An 18,783-nucleotide genomic window follows, 5' to 3' on the forward strand; every position below is an offset into this window, starting at 1 on the left:
GACCAGGCCTTGATGGAAACAAAAAACCGCGGAGCTCCTCTGCAAACGGGAACTCTCCGGCCGCGTGGAAAAGGCGCACTGCCGAGAGCGCACCTGGTAGCCGCGCCAGTGGCAGTAATCCTCCAGGATGTCGAGCATGCGCGTCATCTGGCTGAAGATGAGCACGCGGGAGTCCTGCTCCTGCAGCCGCGGCAGGAACTTGTCGAGCAGGACCATCTTGCCGCAGTTGTACACCTTGGCAGGACACACACGCACCCATGCAGCATCTCGGTCGACATGCACACAACACTGATACGGCAAGACACAGTTAACCACGGATCTGCGAGCATTCAAATTGTCGAGTATAAATTGAGTAACTCAATATTCAATTAAGAATTTAAAATCAATAAATTTTCAGTATAATTCACAACCAAAAGATACAGCAAAATGTATGAAGCCTTTTAATTCACAGTTTATAAGATTCTTAACAAAGTTCCACATAAAAAAATTTTTCTGCAATATATGTGAACAAAAATATAGCAATGGACCTATAAATACATATAATTTTATCCTTTCAAAAGAATTTTTCTGTTAGTAAGACAATTTATATGTACCGCGAAAATGTTTTTAGCAGGTATTTACTGTATTTATCAGGGGTGCAAAAGTACTCGATATTTAGAGTTGAAACATGTTCTAAATACTAAAATTGAGAAGAATTTTAAGCTTGAAAAATTTGACTAGTTTACTCTTTGGTCTAGGGAAATAATAAAGCAGCACTCATGAAACATCACTAATAAAAAATTGGAGTATTCTAGGATTATATACTTAGTAATTGTGCACGAAATGTGATAGTTGATGCAGAACCGATTAAAAAGGTAATCGTTTAAAAACTTCAGCATGCAAGCTTTTATATTCTATTGTGGTTTCAATATTATTAACAATGTAGATGATTGGATATTGAATTTCCTAGCGATGGTAGCTGATTTTACATAATTTTGTACTGTATTTATAAGTTCCATTATTGTTTGGACATATAAGCGGTCATTATCCATATTCTAAAACGATTATAATTATGGGAAGGCTAACCAGGTGTGAAACTGGAATTTTCGAAATGCAAAAACAACAGTATTGCGAAGTACAAAGATGTAACTTGCGAAACATTAAAGACACTCACCAGGTGCTCGTCGGTTGTGTATGGGGGCCCAGGTTCTGCCCCATCAAACAGGTACGGGTGATTGGAGCACTTCCTCAGCTGCATCAGTATGTTCTGCAGTCGCATCTTCTCGATCTTGCCTGCCCCGTTCACAATGTCAATGTCCTTCATCAACACCTTCGTGTACCTGAACAGAAGCCATTACAGAACTACATGCTAAAGTACCATACTCGGCCCAAAACAATGCCATCTGGTATAATCTAAGAGGAAAATAAGCCTTAGCCAAGAAGTCTACAATGTTTTTATTAAACATTAAAACTTTAAAATTCAAAAACAGAAGTTAAAATATAGGTACCGTATTTACTCGCATAATGTCCGCGGTAATTTGGCTACATTTTTGACCAAAAGAAATGGGGTGCGGACATTATGAGGTGAAGCCGAAAAAAAAATTTTTCCCTCAAATTTACATGTTTTGTGTAGAGTAAAAAAATTTTTCTCTAATAATTTGTTTACTAGTACCTTGATTTTACGTATGCTCACGGTTCCGCGGATTGCATTAGTAAAATCGCTGCTTCGTAAAATTGGCACCCTTCCCTCGGCCCAGTTGAAAAATATTAACAGCGGCACACTACTTCGCAGAGCTCTGGTGAATGGCGACCCTCCGCAGTGGACGTGAGAAATGTGACAGGTGTCGAGATAATTCAAATTGGGTGCCGGCGATTAGTGGAAGATGCCACACTTTTTTTTTTTCCTTCTCTCACTTGTGTGTGCACTCTTACGTTCAGAAGCCGCAGCCAGCCTACACAAAATAAACGCTTTGCGTGAAAATATATTTTTTTAATCTTAAATTGAGATGGTCACTAATGAAATAATTCCTGCCCTTAAAGTAACTACGTCAGCACGGGTCCGCTGCGTTTACAGTTATTTTTATTACCTAGTAGTCCAGTGAACTTTCCCTTTCCCTCTCCCAACGAACCGTGGGCATGTACCCCCACCACTTCTCCACTACCTCCCCTACTTTGTGACGTAGTGTGAGTTGCAGCTGCTTTGTCCGCGCGTCTGCGCGTGGGACGTATACTGGCTTGTGAATGTCCCTCAAACATTTTCAAGTATCTGTACCGAATATTTCATACCTAAAAATCATCCTGAAAACATGCGTTTTAGTTAATTTTCTCTCCTAAAACTACAGTTTAAAAACAAAATACGGAATCAGAACTACTCAATTACTCATCAACCCTCAGTGTATTCTTATATGGTTTTTACATTAACAGACACCACTTGATTATCTTGAGCAGTTTTTAAATTGAGGTGTTTTCCGGAAGCTCTGCACACCAAATTTGTGTCCAGGTAGGCTGGGCCCTTAACACACAATCAACAATGAGGTCATTACAGACTATGAGGGGCAACAAGATAAAAATGGAGCATTAACAGCATGCAGAGCTAGGGGAAAACCTTCAGAAAACCCACCTGCTCGCAGAAATGTCAGCCACATTTTAAACTTGCATAAATAAATCTGCGTTCAGCTTCGCCACGAATCGAAGTCAAGATCATCTCTACAGGAGGCGAATGATCCAACTGCTCGACCATCGCGCCCCCTTACAGCACGGGAAGGTGACCACACGCCAGTCAGCACTCACCATTCTCTCTGCATTTTGCTCAGGCCGATGTACACCTTCATTTCTTTCTTTGGCTTGAGCTTCTTCTCAACCTCGGACTTCAAGCGCCGCAACAAGAATGGCCGCAAAACCTGTCAAAGAAACAATGATAAAGCAATTTGGAATGAAAGTACACAAAAAATTACCCACATGTCAACCGAAAGCTGTATTACATATTTTTCCCCCTCATCCAACTCACTATCCTGAATTTGGCACCTTAACACACGTGGATGTTTTTGACACACTGAATATCTTACAATCACATCAACATACGTACCGCATGAAGCCTATCCACCAATGAGTTGTCACCCAAGAAGGAGTTGGTGTTGAACCACGCATCAAAATCCTGCAATAAAAGAGAATTTTGTGTTTTAACACAAAAAAAAAGAAGTAGCACTAACAATTACAGAAGACAATATTTTTTTAACAATCCCAAAACTGCAATGATTAATAATTTTCAATCATGGGCCCTGCCTACCCGGGCACGCAAACGTGTGCAGAGCTTAATTAAAAACCACACAATTTTAAATCTGCTCAAGAAAAGTGGGGCCTGTTAAAGAAAAGCATTTGAGAATATGCTAAAGGCAGAAGAGTAATACTGTTTCTGAAACTAATTTTTAAACTGTATTTTTAGGAGAGAGAAAAGGACTAAAACACATGTTTTCAGAATAATTTTTAGACATAAGACATAAGGGCTTCATATATCTTTGCTCAAGTCATAGGGGGACTATGATGTTAATTATCAAATGTGTAATTTTTTAGTTATAACATGATTTCTAAGTATTTCCTGTCTTCATTTTAGTACACAGATACTCTGTCCAAATTAAGAGCATAGATTACGAGAGCACAGAAACAATACTACTATCCAACTTTAAACTATTCAACAAGACTCCTCACATTTCATTTAAAAAATATCTAAATAAAAAATTACTGAATGCCTTTAATTGAAGTCAAAATTCAAGATATTAATTTACATGTATATGAGTATTTATTTACTGCCATGTCAATTGTGTAAGTGTACACTGAGCACCTATAAAAAAAATGAAAGAAAATTACAACATACTTGAAAAAACCCACAATTTTTTAACTTGATAAAGAAAAAACTTTAAACTGAACTGTTTCTGGATTTCAAACATTTTGTATGGATCTAAAAATATGTGCTTCAAAGTGAGATTTTTTTAAATAGGGTTTTATGTCACAGAGGTTTAAGGTGACGTGCTAAGTATCACAATTCAGTTTTCTATTTTAAGTTATACGAAATGTGCTTATGTTGCATTTATAATTAATTTAAATTGTTTGGCCTGATTTTGTATGCTCAGTTTTTTAATTAAACATACTTTCAATTCAATATGTTATATTTATATGTTAAACTTAACCCAAATATATAAAATATGAAAAGATTACGCGATAACACACTGTATTTGTTTGCAGACCCAGTACTCGTAAATCTGAGCCATGCCGGGGTGTTTTGAAGTGGGAACAAGTGGGAACTCATTTGAAGTGCAGTAATTTGTGCTGGGAAAGAGGGTGCTTCACACGGCACTCACATCGCTGGAGCTGAAGACCTCCGGCAGCAGGAAGTTGAGCAGCGACCACAGCTCGTGCAGGTTGTTCTGGAGAGGGGTGCCCGTCAGCAGGAGACGGTTGGTCGTCTTGAACTCCCGCACTATCTCCGACAGCTTCGACTTCTCGTTCTTGATGCGGTGCGCCTCGTCGATCACCATGTAGCGCCAGTTGAACTTCTTGAACACGCTCTTCTCCTTGATCACCATCTCGTACGAGGTGACGCACACGTCCCAGTTGCCTGGCATCAGCGTGTCCCGGATGAACACATTCTGCAGTGAGGGAGAAGAGCACATTACTATCTTCTTCCCTACTCCTCACATGCCTGCCTTTTAATGAAAAATAAAAAAGTATATGTTCGTTCATTCAAATTCTTAAATCTCCAAAAGTTCTTCATTTATTGCTTTGAAATTTTGATAATGTTACATTCAAATACATGCATGTATATATATACCTATGATACACCTGTCACAGATAAAAAGATAGATAAAAAATATAAATATAAATTAATGTTTGTGTGTTAGTTTCCTTATTTATAGAGATATAGATAGGAAGATACACAGAGAGGTATAGAGATAGAGCAAGGGGGGGGTTGTGTGTGTGTGTGTGTGTGTGTGTGTATGTGTGTGTATGTGTGTGTGTGTATGTGTGTGTGTGTGTGTGTATGTATGTATGTATGTATGTATGTATGTATGTATGTATGTATGTATGTATGTATGTATGTATGTATGTATGTATGTATGTATGTATGTATGTATGTGTATATACACACACATACACACACACAAATATATATGAAGGTAGAAAATAGCTATTAAGGAAAGAGAAAAATTTTGTATGTTGATTCGTCACATAAATATATTGCATTGTATTTATGCTACTCAAGAGCCATTGCTATTGTGCGCACATGGAAATAATAATTCGCGTAAAAGAAAACAGAGGTACTTCGAATCTACGAACGTGCTATTTCAAATCATGCCGTAACTTATTGGCATCGTTACTTCAAAAGCACACACATGAAACAGTTACTCTGAGGGACGGGAGTACACACATACTCAAAACCTCACAGCAACAAGCACAGAGACCGACAACACTCACCCTGCTCTCCTGGTCGCCGATGAGACAGACGGCACGCAGGGACGGCACCCACTTCTTGAACTCATTCATCCAGTTGGCGAGAGTGGACTTGGGCACAATGACTATGTGTGGACCAGGAATGCTGCGGTAGTGCTTCATGTACCTACGATGCAACACTGCCCTAATTCAGTATACTGATCTCAACACTCACTGGGTATGATGTTGTTAAGGCTTTAGAATCAGGAAATTGCTGTTAATTTGAAATGTTTTTTTGATAATAAATTAAGCCATTTGATTTTAGGTACCTATAAAATCTTTGTTATTATTTACTAACAGTTTACTTTATAGCATATATTAATATTTACATTTTTTAAATGCACTAACTTGTTTATATTTTGATTTACATTCTAGTTTGACAGTTGCTAAATTGACTAATGCCAGCCATTCATGGACTTTGTTTCTGTGAACTTTTGAACTGAACTGTAATTTAACATTTTATTTATTAACACAGTGGAAAGGCAGATGAAGTTAGTATTGTTTATGTTAATTTTAAGGATTAACCTTGCAGTTATTTACAGTGTGACTGGTTGATGTACCCTGAACATCTTGCACCTGTGCGAAAGTGCACAAAGCAAGAACAATATAAATCTTAGGGAAGTGAAGGAGCACACTAACATTGATGCCGTAGAGGTACAACACTCTAGTTGTAATTGTTCATACAACTGAAGGATCTTTGTTATTGGCTTATGCGTCATAGGTACTAGCTTGATAAAATACTCACCCAAGAAGGGAGATGGTCTGCAGAGTCTTCCCCAAGCCCATCTCATCGGCCAGGATGCCGTTGATGCCGTTCTCGTAGAGAGAGATCATCCAGTTGAGGCCGCGCACCTGGTAGTCCCGCATCTCTCCGTTCTTGACGTACGGCGGCGACTGGTCGAAGCTGATGATGGTCTTGCGGCTCGAGTTCGTCTCCGCTAGCAGCTCTTCGTCCTCCTCTTGCTCAGTCTTGCGGTGACGGTGGCTGCAACGATACCACGAGATATGCTGACTTCATGCCTGAAGCTTGCCGGCAACACATTAACCACATCTGACAAGATCGAGAGTTTAACAAGTTTTTTTTGGATAAAATCATGTACATACTACAGTTCTTTCCAAGTTTTCTAGATGCAGCCTTTACTGCTGCAGCAATAATCAAAATGCTGCTTTAATGTTGAGGCTACGTTCAGTGCTAAACTAGCAGTAAAAAGGGCAGCCAAATCAGTTTCAGGCTAACACAATCTGGTGCATAAACAAAAATACATTTTCAGCAGTAGTTTTTTTATGGTTACAAATTCTTCCAGATTATTCAAGGAATTTTCAACTTGTACATGATCAGGTTGATCAATTGACAATAATTATAGATAAGATTATACAGTGAATTGAGGTAAAACCGAAATAACACAGCAAAGCATTTCAATACATCATATAACACAAAAGTGCAAGTTAATACACCATAATAGCACCAAAATGCAAGTTATGTCATAGAATTAAGCAGCGTTTAGCCAAAACTTAATTTAAAAAAAAAAGTATGATTTTAATTTTTGAAATTCAAAAAAATGTTTTTACTTCCAGATAAAAATTGCAACAAACTGCATTAATTTAATTTGATTTACTGTGCATCTCTTAATGAATCACTTTTAAATTACAAATGCTTACAATTAATTTTTATTGTTCTTAATATATCTGTTTTAAACTGATTTACTACAATTTATTTTATCGTAAAAATGCAGCACAAAAATACACTATTTTGGTAAAGTACTACAAAAAAAACAGTATTTATTAAAATAATACTATAAAAGAATAACAATAACAGTTTTTGTTAGCAGAAAACAATTTGTGGACAGCACGCAGTTGGATAAAAAATGACTATTGATGCGTTCGTACTTAAAGAGAAAACAAAAAATCCCTAAAAGGCCACAAGGCAGCTAGCTTGTAATGATGTTTGTTATTCGTCCTTTCACAAAAGCGTGTGCTGGTGATTCTTTAAGGATCCTTGCATCTTTTAGAATGTAAATCAAAATGGCTGAAAAATTTTAAGATACACTTTTCAGGAGTCCTTTAGGATGAAGCATCCTTATAGGACACATTTGGAAACAGCGAGACTCCACAGAGGTCACTAATAAAATGTGAGCATCTAAGCAACTAACACCACACTGGTAACAAGAAGTAAAGAAAGTGGTCGGTCACACACAAAGGTTTCCCTCAAACCTAAAATATGCAATACTTTTACAAATACTTTTCTGCCTGTTTATCTGTTTGTCACAAACTTATTGTTTTGATTTAAACACTGGAAATCATTCCCCATATTTTGCATAATATTTTCACGTAAACAGAGTGTACTTTTCTTTTCCTCTATCGATGCAGCAGCTGTATCTTTGTTTAGAGCTAGTTAAGTATAACATGGGACCTGGCTGTATTTTTTAAGATGGTTTATAATAAGAATAATAAATGACAATTTTCAATTTTTACTATTTACTGTATGATATTATTGTTCAGTATAGAACATATTCTATATCTAAATGACAATTACTAAAAAATTTCACAAAAAATTATTTTTGATTACTTGTAATGTGCCAGCATTTATGTACATACAGGAAAAATATTTCATTCAAAACTTTGTTCCAAACTGTGCTATTCTTGGAAAATATTTTTGAATTTTATGTTTGGATAAGAGTAAAGAACTATAGCCTAATGAAATAAGCATTTTTTACCATTGTTTTTTAGAATGAATAAGTATAATGATCAATCAATTAGATACCAAAAAAGGGTTATGAATGATATGAGATCCTGCAAATTAAATTTGTTTTTAATCACTTTTGGAACTGGTAGAAAGCTTAGTTCCCTTAAAATAACAAGCTTAAAAAATAAGTCACGAACACTGGTTGAGAGAAATCAAAAATAGAGATCCAGATATAAACACTTTCAAGACATGCAAATGTGCCTGATGTTTCCCACCACTTTTTTTTTTGTATTTCTTTGTAAATATATTCTTACTCATGCATACAAGTATGCTACAATTTTATTTGTTTATGAAACTTAAAATACATTCATTTTTGGAATATATTACTAAATACATTTCAGAATAGTCTGCTAGTTGCTGCCCATATAGCGTATGAGTGTCAACTGTGGAACTCTCCATAATTTTGTATTTTAAATGTGATCTCCTCTCCAAACCTTCTTTTCCCGAGACTCTCAAACAAAAAGTTTGGGGTCACATTATATTCAGACGCAGTATCCTCTGGTAAATACGGTACATACACATGTCTTGAAAATGTGCAAGGGAAATGTTCCTACAGTGATCAGTGGGTGCTTAATATCAATCCAAAATAAAAATACTAAGGGAAACAAATGCAGTATAAAAATGGCGATACTGGCACAAGCTGAAGGCTGTGAATCCGTGGAGCCAGTTCACCATCTTGGATTGTAAGGTCACGGTGGCCATCTTGGATGACCTTGACCATTAACTATGATGATCAAATTTGACAAAAATGACCTAAAATTCACTAAAATAACTCATAATTCTGAGTGTTTAAGAAACAATTTCCACCAACCCCAAAATAATCCAGAGGATACATTTTCCTCAGAATCTCTATTAGAGGTCATGACCGTAACTCTGACCTCGACCCTTCCCTTCGTTTCAAATTATGACCGTCACATTTGCCATTTTCAATTCTTATGATTACCTAGTTAAGGAAAAAAATTTCTATGATGAAATTTTACTTACTCCCCTGGGTCTCCGAGAGAAGGCGGTGCCATTTTGGGTTGGTCCGGGTTCTTCCTCGGCCTCCCTGGCCTGACCTTCAGCGGACTAGCTGCCTGCTTGTCCCGCTGGTTGTTGGACATAAAGTGAGTGAAGATCTCCGTCTGCTTGAGCAGGTAGTCGAAGCGCTTGCTTCTGTCCGTCTCCTGTAATGCCACAGACACACAGGTATCACGTGTACACAATATTCACTAAATATTGACAATATTCACAATATTCTAACTAAAGAGGAATCTGCCAGATGTAACTCCGCCTCACAGCATCCTCAGTCGCCTGACTGGGACCAGGAATAGTAAATGGGCTGAATCTGCGGGCAACAGCAGATATGATTGAAAACTTTCTGGGGGTTCGACTGCAGAGCGCCGGTGTCTGGGTCCCAAAGGCCACTCATAGTGAATGAGGATAAGGCCCATGGTAATGATAAGAACTTAGAATGCCGCCGGTGTGGTTGGGGGCACCCGGGCCTAAAGGGCTGTAAACCGTATGAGCTCTGCCTAGTGATGGGTAGTGGAAAGTTTCCAGCCCGAAATTTCCTGCCGAAAACTTTCAAAAATGGAAAATTTACAGACCTCATGGAAACTTTGAAAAAAAGTGGAAACTTTGGGAAACATCGAATTTTTTTTAGCTGTAATTCAATATTCTTACATTTGTTATGCAATCATTGCAGATTTAATAAGAGCTTAGTTAACATATTAATTTATCCATATCGACCATATCAGTAAAGAGTATAATATTTTCCCTCAATACTTTTACTATGGGAAACCATGCTGGTAAAATTTCTGTTAAAATTTTCTTTTGTGTTTACCTTGTAATTTTGTGCGAGATAAATGTGGGATTGAATTTCACTTTCGGGTACTTCAAACTTTACAACAATTTCAAATCACACACTAGTTCTCATTGTTCCACTCTTCTTCCAGGAAGTAAGATAAAATGATATGACCATTTGCCATATGGTATATTGTTTCTATTCTCACACTTCTAGTCTTCTCACAACTTAACCCATTTTGTACATATTACTGCTAGACAGCCAGTCCTGTTGTGCTTGCTACACGAGACGCATTGTGCTAGTATAGCTGGTTTTGAGGTTGAATTTTATAAGTGTTATCTGGTTAATGAAAAATGGGCAAGATTAAATGTGATATTTGGAGTTATTTTTTTTTTTTTACAAATAATCAGTTCAAAGAAAAATCAAAGTGTTCTGTGTATTTTGTGAAGTGTCATACTTCAGAAACAGTACAAGAATGGTAAGAAACATTAAAAAGTGTCCAAAATGTCCATTGACTATTAAATCCAAGTTTCTGGGAAGTGAAAAACAAGAAAAAGAACTTTCAAATGGAACTACATGTCCTGAAGTGTGCAATACTGCTGGTATAAGATCATCAGTAAACTTAAGTGAATAATTTTCAGATTTAAAAACTGATTAGGCCTACTTGCAATGAATTTCTGAACTATATTTGTAAAAAGAATTAATTCCACCTAAATGTTGAAATTAATTTAGAACAGCACCCACAGTAAACTCTACATCGCTAACGAAAGATATTTTAATGTCCTCTTAATACTGCAACTATGAATATTGTATTTTACAATATAAATATTTCATACAGCACAGACAGTCACATGTATAAATCTCTGAAATGGTTATTTATAAACCAAAATCAAATTTTCCTAAAGTTTCTTATGTTTTTTGGTTTTTGGAAAGTTTCCATGAAAATTTTCCACGAAAATTTCAGATAGATAAAATTTTGGACATTTACCCATCCCTAGCTCTGCCCAGCGGTCGGTGGAGGTACAGAGGAAACTCCGAGGCCCTCCAACTTCCTAGCACAGCGTAAGCGATTAGTTTTAGCCACGGCTTTAGTGGTCTTCGTTGGAGTCTGGACACATCTGGGCCTTAATCGGCTGTAAGCCCGCCGGGCTGAGGAACAGTGGGTCGAGGGATCATCCGAGGAGACGAGGTCAAAGGATCATCCAAGGACGGTAAGCCCCAGAACCAAGAAATTTGGTACATATATCTGTTTGCACCTCAAAGAACTTTTTTGAAAATTATTTTCTTATTAAATCTTTTATGAGACATTCAACACATTTTCTCAATAATCTCCATGGCAACAGCTATTCCATTGTGATGCTTTATTCACTTTCGGATATCAATCCAGTCTTTCTGTAATCATCTTTTGCTAACATATTGACACAGTATTGATTAAATAAATGCATATTTGACGGCTTTTAAAAACTGTTGAAATCAAGATAGCCATTTTTGTTTACATTTCTTCCATTTTATCCACATTCTATTGATTTTTTTTTGTTTCATAAAATTATTTTCAAATGTCAATTTAAGAATATTTTTTCCGTTCGAGGTGCAGTAGTGGTATACCTACAAGGAGGGGCACGAAAAATGAGCAGTGCAATAGTGTTCGGCCTGTAGACTGCCGTAACGAAGTATGGGTACATCAGCTAGTTTACAAAATAATTACGAGTGATAATTTTAATTCAAACTTAACATTCAGTAAGTTATGTGCAAAGATGGATTTAAATATACCATATAACTTTCTTGACCCAGATAGGGGTTGTTAAACCAGACAGCGTGCAGACTATTTTTTAAAAACCTTAATCACAAACTCACCTGATGCGATATCACGATGATAAATGTGTTGAAAGATACTTCAAAACACATTCTAAACAGTTGTATGAGTATTAGAGGCTTTTATGCATTTATTTATGTTTTCACAAGCACAAATACCACTGGCTCACTTTTTCGAAAAAAAAAAAAAAAAAATATTTTTGTGGAACTAAGGTTTATAAGATCTGATATTTATCAACAAAGATGTTATAGTTGATACAATTACGTTCAATATTTTCTTGCTAACAAGATTTTGTTAGTTTAAAGCGTAATTTGCTAATCTGTAAAAAAATATTTGAAGAAAAGTTACTCCAGTTTTGACCCGTACACTTCGGGTGAGTGAGATTCGGCGGTGTGAACTCTAGGCCTACACGTCTGCTAGCACACTTCCCGCCAAATACCACAAAATTGACATTTAGAGGTTAGTAAAGTGTCTGTTACCTACATTTACGTAAGTCTTGTTTTTAAGTGTTATTCAATGAGTGAAAATTAATGAACGATATGAATATGTGCAAAAAGTCGTTCAAGAAATCAAAGACAAAAATATCACTTAGGGCTGCTGCAAAGAAATATTCTTTTCCAAAGTCCACTTTAGGTGATCACGTTTCTGGAGAATACAAAGGTCCTCACGGCAAACAGCCGATATTTTCAGAAGCTGAAGAACAGGTTTTTGCAGCAGGGGGAAGGGGGGTTCCTTGCACTTGACTTGACATATGCCTTGTCGTGAAAAAGTGTTTGGAAAAGGAAGGCTGTCAGGTGCCTGTTTATAAGGACATCTTCCCTGGAGAAAATGGGTCAAATGATTTTTGTCCAGAAATCCCGAGCTCAGACTCCACATGAATAGAAATTTCACCCATAGGCGAGCAATGATCAGCCATGATGTTTCAAAATACTTTGAAAACAAACTATAGGCAACACGCCCTAGCCAACCTATTAACGATGAAACCAACCTGAGTTATGACCTTGGCTCCATCAAAATGCTCAAAACGCTGTATCTGCCTCATGTTTACCGGAACGACAAGTGGGGAGTTATTACAACCTTACGTCTGTTATATGGAGAAAGAATGTATGACACTTGGGTGTCAGGCGGACCCCCTGGGGATCGTTACAACTGGTCAAAATCTGGATGGGTGGACAAGGTTACATTTTTGGAATGGTTTAAAACCATTATTTTGCCTTGGGCAAAGTCTTGTGGAAGCGAAAAAGTTGTAATTGGTGACAACCCAACACACTTCTCTGAAGCCATACTGAAACTTTAAGTCAAACAAAATCTAATTTTTTTGGTCTCCCCCCCAAATGAAACACACTTGTTTCCACCCCTCAAAATAGCTTTTTTATGCTGTTGAAGGGAAGATTGCAGGCTGAGCAATCTTCCAATGCAGTAGTTGCCGCCTCTCTTCAAAAACCTCCACGAAGTGATACCACCTAATCAGCAAAATTAGAAGCAAGGATTCATGCCTTTGGAATCAGTCCACTTGATGCCAAACACATTTTAAGGAAACTGGTAAAGAAAAAGAAACCCAAGTTGAGGATTCCTCTACTAAGAAGCCAAGACAGCTAGTAGGAGAGGTAGTAAATGACTTTTTGTCTTATCTCTACCATAACACTGGTGACAAAAATACCAAGAGGAAGAAAAAAGTCAATGTTGCTCCAGGACTAAGCATTTCGGCTCAAGACATTGAGGTTGCAGATCAGAAACCATCGTGCAGCGGTGAAAGATCGAAGCCTGCAAAGTCAAACAAAGAGGGGAAGAAGATTCGAAAGAGGCCGAGGGAAATGTCTTCATTTAGTGATGAGGGGCACTTCTCGCTAAAATTCAGTTAATTTCCATTTATCAGACATTGAAGGACCTCCTGATGGCGAACTTGTCTATAAGGATCCAAGTGTTGGGGGCTGGCTTTTGGTGAAATTTGCCGGCAAAAGAAGTGTAAAATACTTTGTGGGGCTTGTGGAAAAAATTGTTCCTGATGGACTCTTCATGTGATTTACCCGAAACATGGACGTAAAAAAGTTTGTTTTTAAGTGAGCGAAGCCAGAGGAAAATATTTTTCATCATTTACAACCAAGTTGAACGCAATCTAGGACTGGCAGCTTTTAACTACAAGAACAACCGCTTGACGTCCTTCAAATTTAAATACCTACTCATTTTATGGCTATATTGTTAATTAAAACTGCAGTTTTAGTCGTTTCCTCACGAACATTATAATGTGTTCTGTTTTCATTTTTTATATCTATTATAATTTGATTCTCATGAATAGTACAAACTGGCAATTATTCCTCTATGTTCCCTTATTCACTCCCTCATATAAACATTACTGAAACCCATCAGAAATTAAGTAAACCGCTTGCTTAACGTATTAGCGTGTCCAAGACTGGGCGCAGAAGATTAGTTTCTTGTTTACGTTATTTAGGTTAGTGTCCGGGTCAACACCGTTTTACATGGTTGACCCGGACACTTTATTTTCTTCTGTTGTTGGGTGGGATGTAATAAATAAAAAATTCTTAATTTAATGATAAAGGATATTTGAATAAATTAACCTCTAACCTACATACAACCCAAAAACCATAAAAAAATTGTCCAGGTCAAGACAGTTTTACAATACATATTACGTATCAGATGGCTAGCAGTTTCTATACAACTATCATACCATAATGTTGCACAATGATTTAAGATCATATTTAACAGTATTTTTGTCTAAATAGCTGCCGACAGTCATAGATAAAGAGACAGACTCAAATCTTTCTATCAGACATAAACATATATAGGTATGTATGTTTCAGCTATACGAACTAAAACTACATTTTAGTTACTATTTTTTTCTTTACTTTTTACTAATAAATTGTTTTATCCTCTAGGGAGTTGGGAAACATAAAACTAAACCTAACATGTTTGTTGCGGGCCCGACTGCGCAGGGGGTGGGGAGACGTGGCAGACTTCGCTCGGTCACTCTGCTGTGGATTCGGAGGTTGGTTGACCGGTGCCAGCTCTGTGGGACAGCTTCACACTATGAAGCCCAGTGTGGCCCATTGTGGCTGACTGAGGACGTACCCACGTCAGAGAGCAGTGCGGTGGGAGCCTGGTCTGCCCCTGGTGTTGGCCAGGGTTGAGGGCCCCCCGATGTTGCAGTGCAGTCTGAGGGAACGTGGGGGAGGGTGCCTGCAGTCTCTCCAAGGAGTCACTAGCAGAGTGGGAGGTATACCCGCGGTCTCCAAAGAGTCACTAGCGGAGTGGAAGGGATGCCTGCAGTCTCTGAAGTGTCTCTAGCGGAATGGACACAGGATGCCCATGGTCTCCGGAGGGACGCTGACGGTGATGGTGCGCGGGGTGGGGGTGATGAGGGGGGGAGGATGGAGAGGTGATGATAACCCAGAATTATGGCACAGGTTTTATTACCACCATTTTGGCTGAGGGTAGGGAGCTATAATAAGGTCAGTTAACACAAAGTATATGTACAGCTAGATCATCTTTTAACTCCCGACCTATCTTTACCTTATTTGTCTACAACCATGATTTGAGTATTACAACTTAATGGATACAACATATGTTACCTAATACACACATGGTAGTTACAACACTTATCCTAAATAACACTTCAAGTAAGCCTTCGAACAGTTTATGATGTTATTCATTAATTGTTTGTAGCTGTCATCTATGGGTGGCTGAAGGTACTAACTGTTCTATGGACGTTGTGCTTTAGTAGAGTACTGGCCAAGATACAGATGGTGGTCACGGCAGCTAGTTCTGGATGTGTCTGCACTGCTGTCAGGGCTGGGATCCGGGCTTTAATTAAGACACGGAGTACCTTGTCCTGTTTAAACATTTTTGCTAGCTTTTAAACATTTTAATAAAGGTTTTAAGCATTGTTAATGTAGCTAATCTGACACACCTTTCACTTCTGAAGTTGTTATTCAACTTATTTTGCAGTGAATCTATACATTGACCTTTATGTTAACCACTAAAAACTAGGCTACAATTACTTTAAAACATATACATACTGAAAAAATACTCAAATAAGGCATAAATAGAGACCGAAAAGCTGTGATAATTAAAGGATATAATGTCAAATAAACTGTATGTTCATGACAACATCCTTAGAGAACAGCAAAAACCAGATATTTTTTGTAACAAATATTTGCTCTTAGGAGAGATATAAAATGTAAAGAACTGTTTTTCACCATCTTCATTATTAACAAAACATTCATGCACATGGTCAGTTTATGTAGATTTAAGAAGGTTCTGCAACATTAATTTTCTGCTAAATGTCATAAAATATTTGCTGCATTTGATTTATTTAGTAACTGATCATTAATCTAAGCTACCAACTAATTTACATTCCAACATTTTCAGTCACTTAAAAAACTGTTGGTAGCCATATGCTATAATCACAATAGCACAACAGCTGCTATGGGAAATCTGTCGCATTCACCATCTGCCTTCATAGATATGTCGAATGTGATCAGTTAGAAAAATATTTTATTAGTATCATGTCTATCACATCAGAATTCTAGCATTATACTGATTGGCTATACAATGTGTACATCCACAAGACACTAGGAATACCAAACAATATAAAAATTTCTGTACCCTGATCATGTTCTACTTTTCTGTGCATGAGTTGTGCATAATATTATAGTGAGCAAGCATAGCATATAAATTCATTTAGTTCTGTTGAAAACTTTAATTTTAAAAATTGAATTTTACATAGCTAGGTACAGTAGAGTCCCGTTAATCCGAACTAATTGGGACCGAACCCTGTTCGGATTAGCAAAAATTCAGATTAGGCAGAATTTTCTTATATAATGCCATTTATGGTGTTTATGAGGCGTGGGCTATTTAACATCTGATGTGTCAAATATTAAAGATCAGACACAAAACACACCTTTATTATTTAGCATATTTAGCATAATATAAATACGTAAATATTTAAGTACTATGTACGTAATCATATTTTTTTCTTTTTAGTTGAAGGAGAAATAGATAAATCATAATTTTCTTATGTACATATTAATAACTGTATGACATTACTTGAAAAAGAACTTGTTTTTCTTTGTTTTTCAAGGTTCATAATTGTTATAAAAATATTTCTTTTTTCATCTTAGCCCTGTTCAGATTAGGCGGATTTTCGGATTAGCGGGGTTCGGATTAACGGGACTCTACTGTACTATTATGTTAAAAAGTAATTTCAAGCAGTTTACTCTTTTTTTTTAAGAGGTGAGGCATGCTGCACGTATCAGTGCCTCTCGTTACATCAGCCGAGTAATTCGACAAGTGAGGCCGAGCTGTTAAAACCAAGCGCGGAGGCAGCACCAAGCACCATATATTAGTAAAATGTAGGGTTTGAATCAACCTAGCATATGAGGTTTTATGATAACATTATCTTCTGGGCGTGCTGCAGCACTTCGTAATTTTTATCCTTAGTTGGTATTTATACCCAAGTTCAATTCATGCTGGTGTAGTGATTTGTAGTCAATTTGCCTCGTAGTAATAAATGCTGATCTATTTTTTTTAAGTCTTTCCTTTCAGATGTCTTACATAGTTTACTTTCATTTCATTCTGCGCATATTTTGGTTTTGGTAACTGCAACTACCACTCCTGACGAGTCGACATTAGAGCCCCCTTGAATGCCTAAAGAGGGAAATAAAACACTCTAATCATATTTTTGAGAAATGATGATACTTGACTACACCTCAAAAGGAAATGTTACAATGTCGACTGGGTTTCAAGAAACTCCATTGCAAGGTGAGCTATAGTCCACAGAAATATTGTGCAGTAGTGGCAAACTTGTTATGCTACTTGTTAAGGCCCCATACACAATCAGTTCAAACTGTCAGCTCAGACCTACCAGTCAGATCTGAACTATCAAGGACGGTGAACTAGGAACTGATCCCATTAATTTGAACTGTGGGCTCGAAAGCCCTCAGTCAGAAGTGCCGTGCATGGGAACAGCGTCTCCTCAGTCCAAACAAACAGTCCATCAGCCGTGTATCGTGGCAGACACCTTTGTTATAATCTTTGGTTGCTTTCCTAATATTTTGCCTTTTTCTAACTAAAAGTGCAACTGCAATTGCAGCATCCAAAGTTTCTTCCATATTCTACAATGAAATGATAGATCCAAAAGCAACAGCAACCAGAAGACAGATTGTGAGTGGGGAAGGCTTCAGTTCAGTCCGAACTGTCAATCCAAATTGTTAGCTGAACTGATCATGTGTGGGAGCCTTAAGATGACTGTAATAAATGTAACTGAAATTTGCACACAAACAAATCAAATAAAAGCCCAATGCACGCCACAGTACTTTTTTATCCGTGTTCTTCTTGTGTGTCATTTAACAAGCAATTACATGTCTGTACAGCATACACATCTTGCATCTGCATAGACAATTGCAAACTTCCTTTAAGCTGAGTGCAATGCAAATGCAAGCATTGTGTTGCACTCTTTAAACATGATTTCATGGCCTCATCCTTGCACAAAAATTAAAGGTAAAAGTTTGTCAACCTTCTGTGCACAATGATATGCTGTATTAATATAATTTTTTTTTGAAATAACAGCAGTTCTCTTAGTGTCTATTCAACTTCTGCGCAAGTGTATCTACGTACACTGTCACAAATGTGGCACAGACTTGAATGTGCTATTCTGATAAAAAATTTAAACCCTGCCTTAAAAACACACTTCAGGGAATAAATTTTCACAATGATATAATTTAGTTGAAACTTACCACTTTTGTGTCATAGTCCTCTGGCTTTCCACGTGATGACAGTGTATCAACCGAGGATGCATTCTGTAAAAATAAATTAGGGGCCTAATGAATTAGGCCTTTATTAAAGTAACTATAACCGTTAACAGTTACAAATCTGGGAGAACTAGTACATACAGGCAAAACTATTAAAAACATAAGTTAGTACTTGAAAGACAGTACATATTAACTTTCAGTGTTTAATTGT

At 37.2% G+C, this 18,783-nt stretch overlaps 1 protein-coding gene across 2 annotated transcripts in view; it reads right to left on the bottom strand.

The window, feature by feature from the left end:
- LOC134531814 (chromatin-remodeling complex ATPase chain Iswi) overlaps positions 1-18,783 on the bottom strand; it is a 41,570-nt gene that overhangs the window by 22,219 nt on the left and 568 nt on the right. Inside the window, exons 2-10 of one of the 2 annotated variants that reach the window (XM_063367764.1) lie at positions 18,558-18,620; positions 9,191-9,372; positions 6,209-6,448; positions 5,449-5,590; positions 4,335-4,622; positions 3,065-3,133; positions 2,770-2,879; positions 1,154-1,319; positions 94-234 (exon numbers count right to left, since the gene is read on the bottom strand). In XM_063367764.1, coding sequence (XP_063223834.1) covers positions 94-234; positions 1,154-1,319; positions 2,770-2,879; positions 3,065-3,133; positions 4,335-4,622; positions 5,449-5,590; positions 6,209-6,448; positions 9,191-9,372; positions 18,558-18,620 — 1,401 coding nt within the window. Of the gene's footprint in view, positions 1-93; positions 235-1,153; positions 1,320-2,769; positions 2,880-3,064; positions 3,134-4,334; positions 4,623-5,448; positions 5,591-6,208; positions 6,449-9,190; positions 9,373-18,557; positions 18,642-18,783 lie in introns of both variants that reach the window. The other variant, XM_063367763.1, reaches the window with a different exon arrangement.

Source organism: Bacillus rossius, chromosome 5, assembly GCF_032445375.1.
Source record: "Bacillus rossius redtenbacheri isolate Brsri chromosome 5, Brsri_v3, whole genome shotgun sequence".
Classification (NCBI taxonomy): Eukaryota; Metazoa; Arthropoda; class Insecta; order Phasmatodea; family Bacillidae; genus Bacillus; species Bacillus rossius.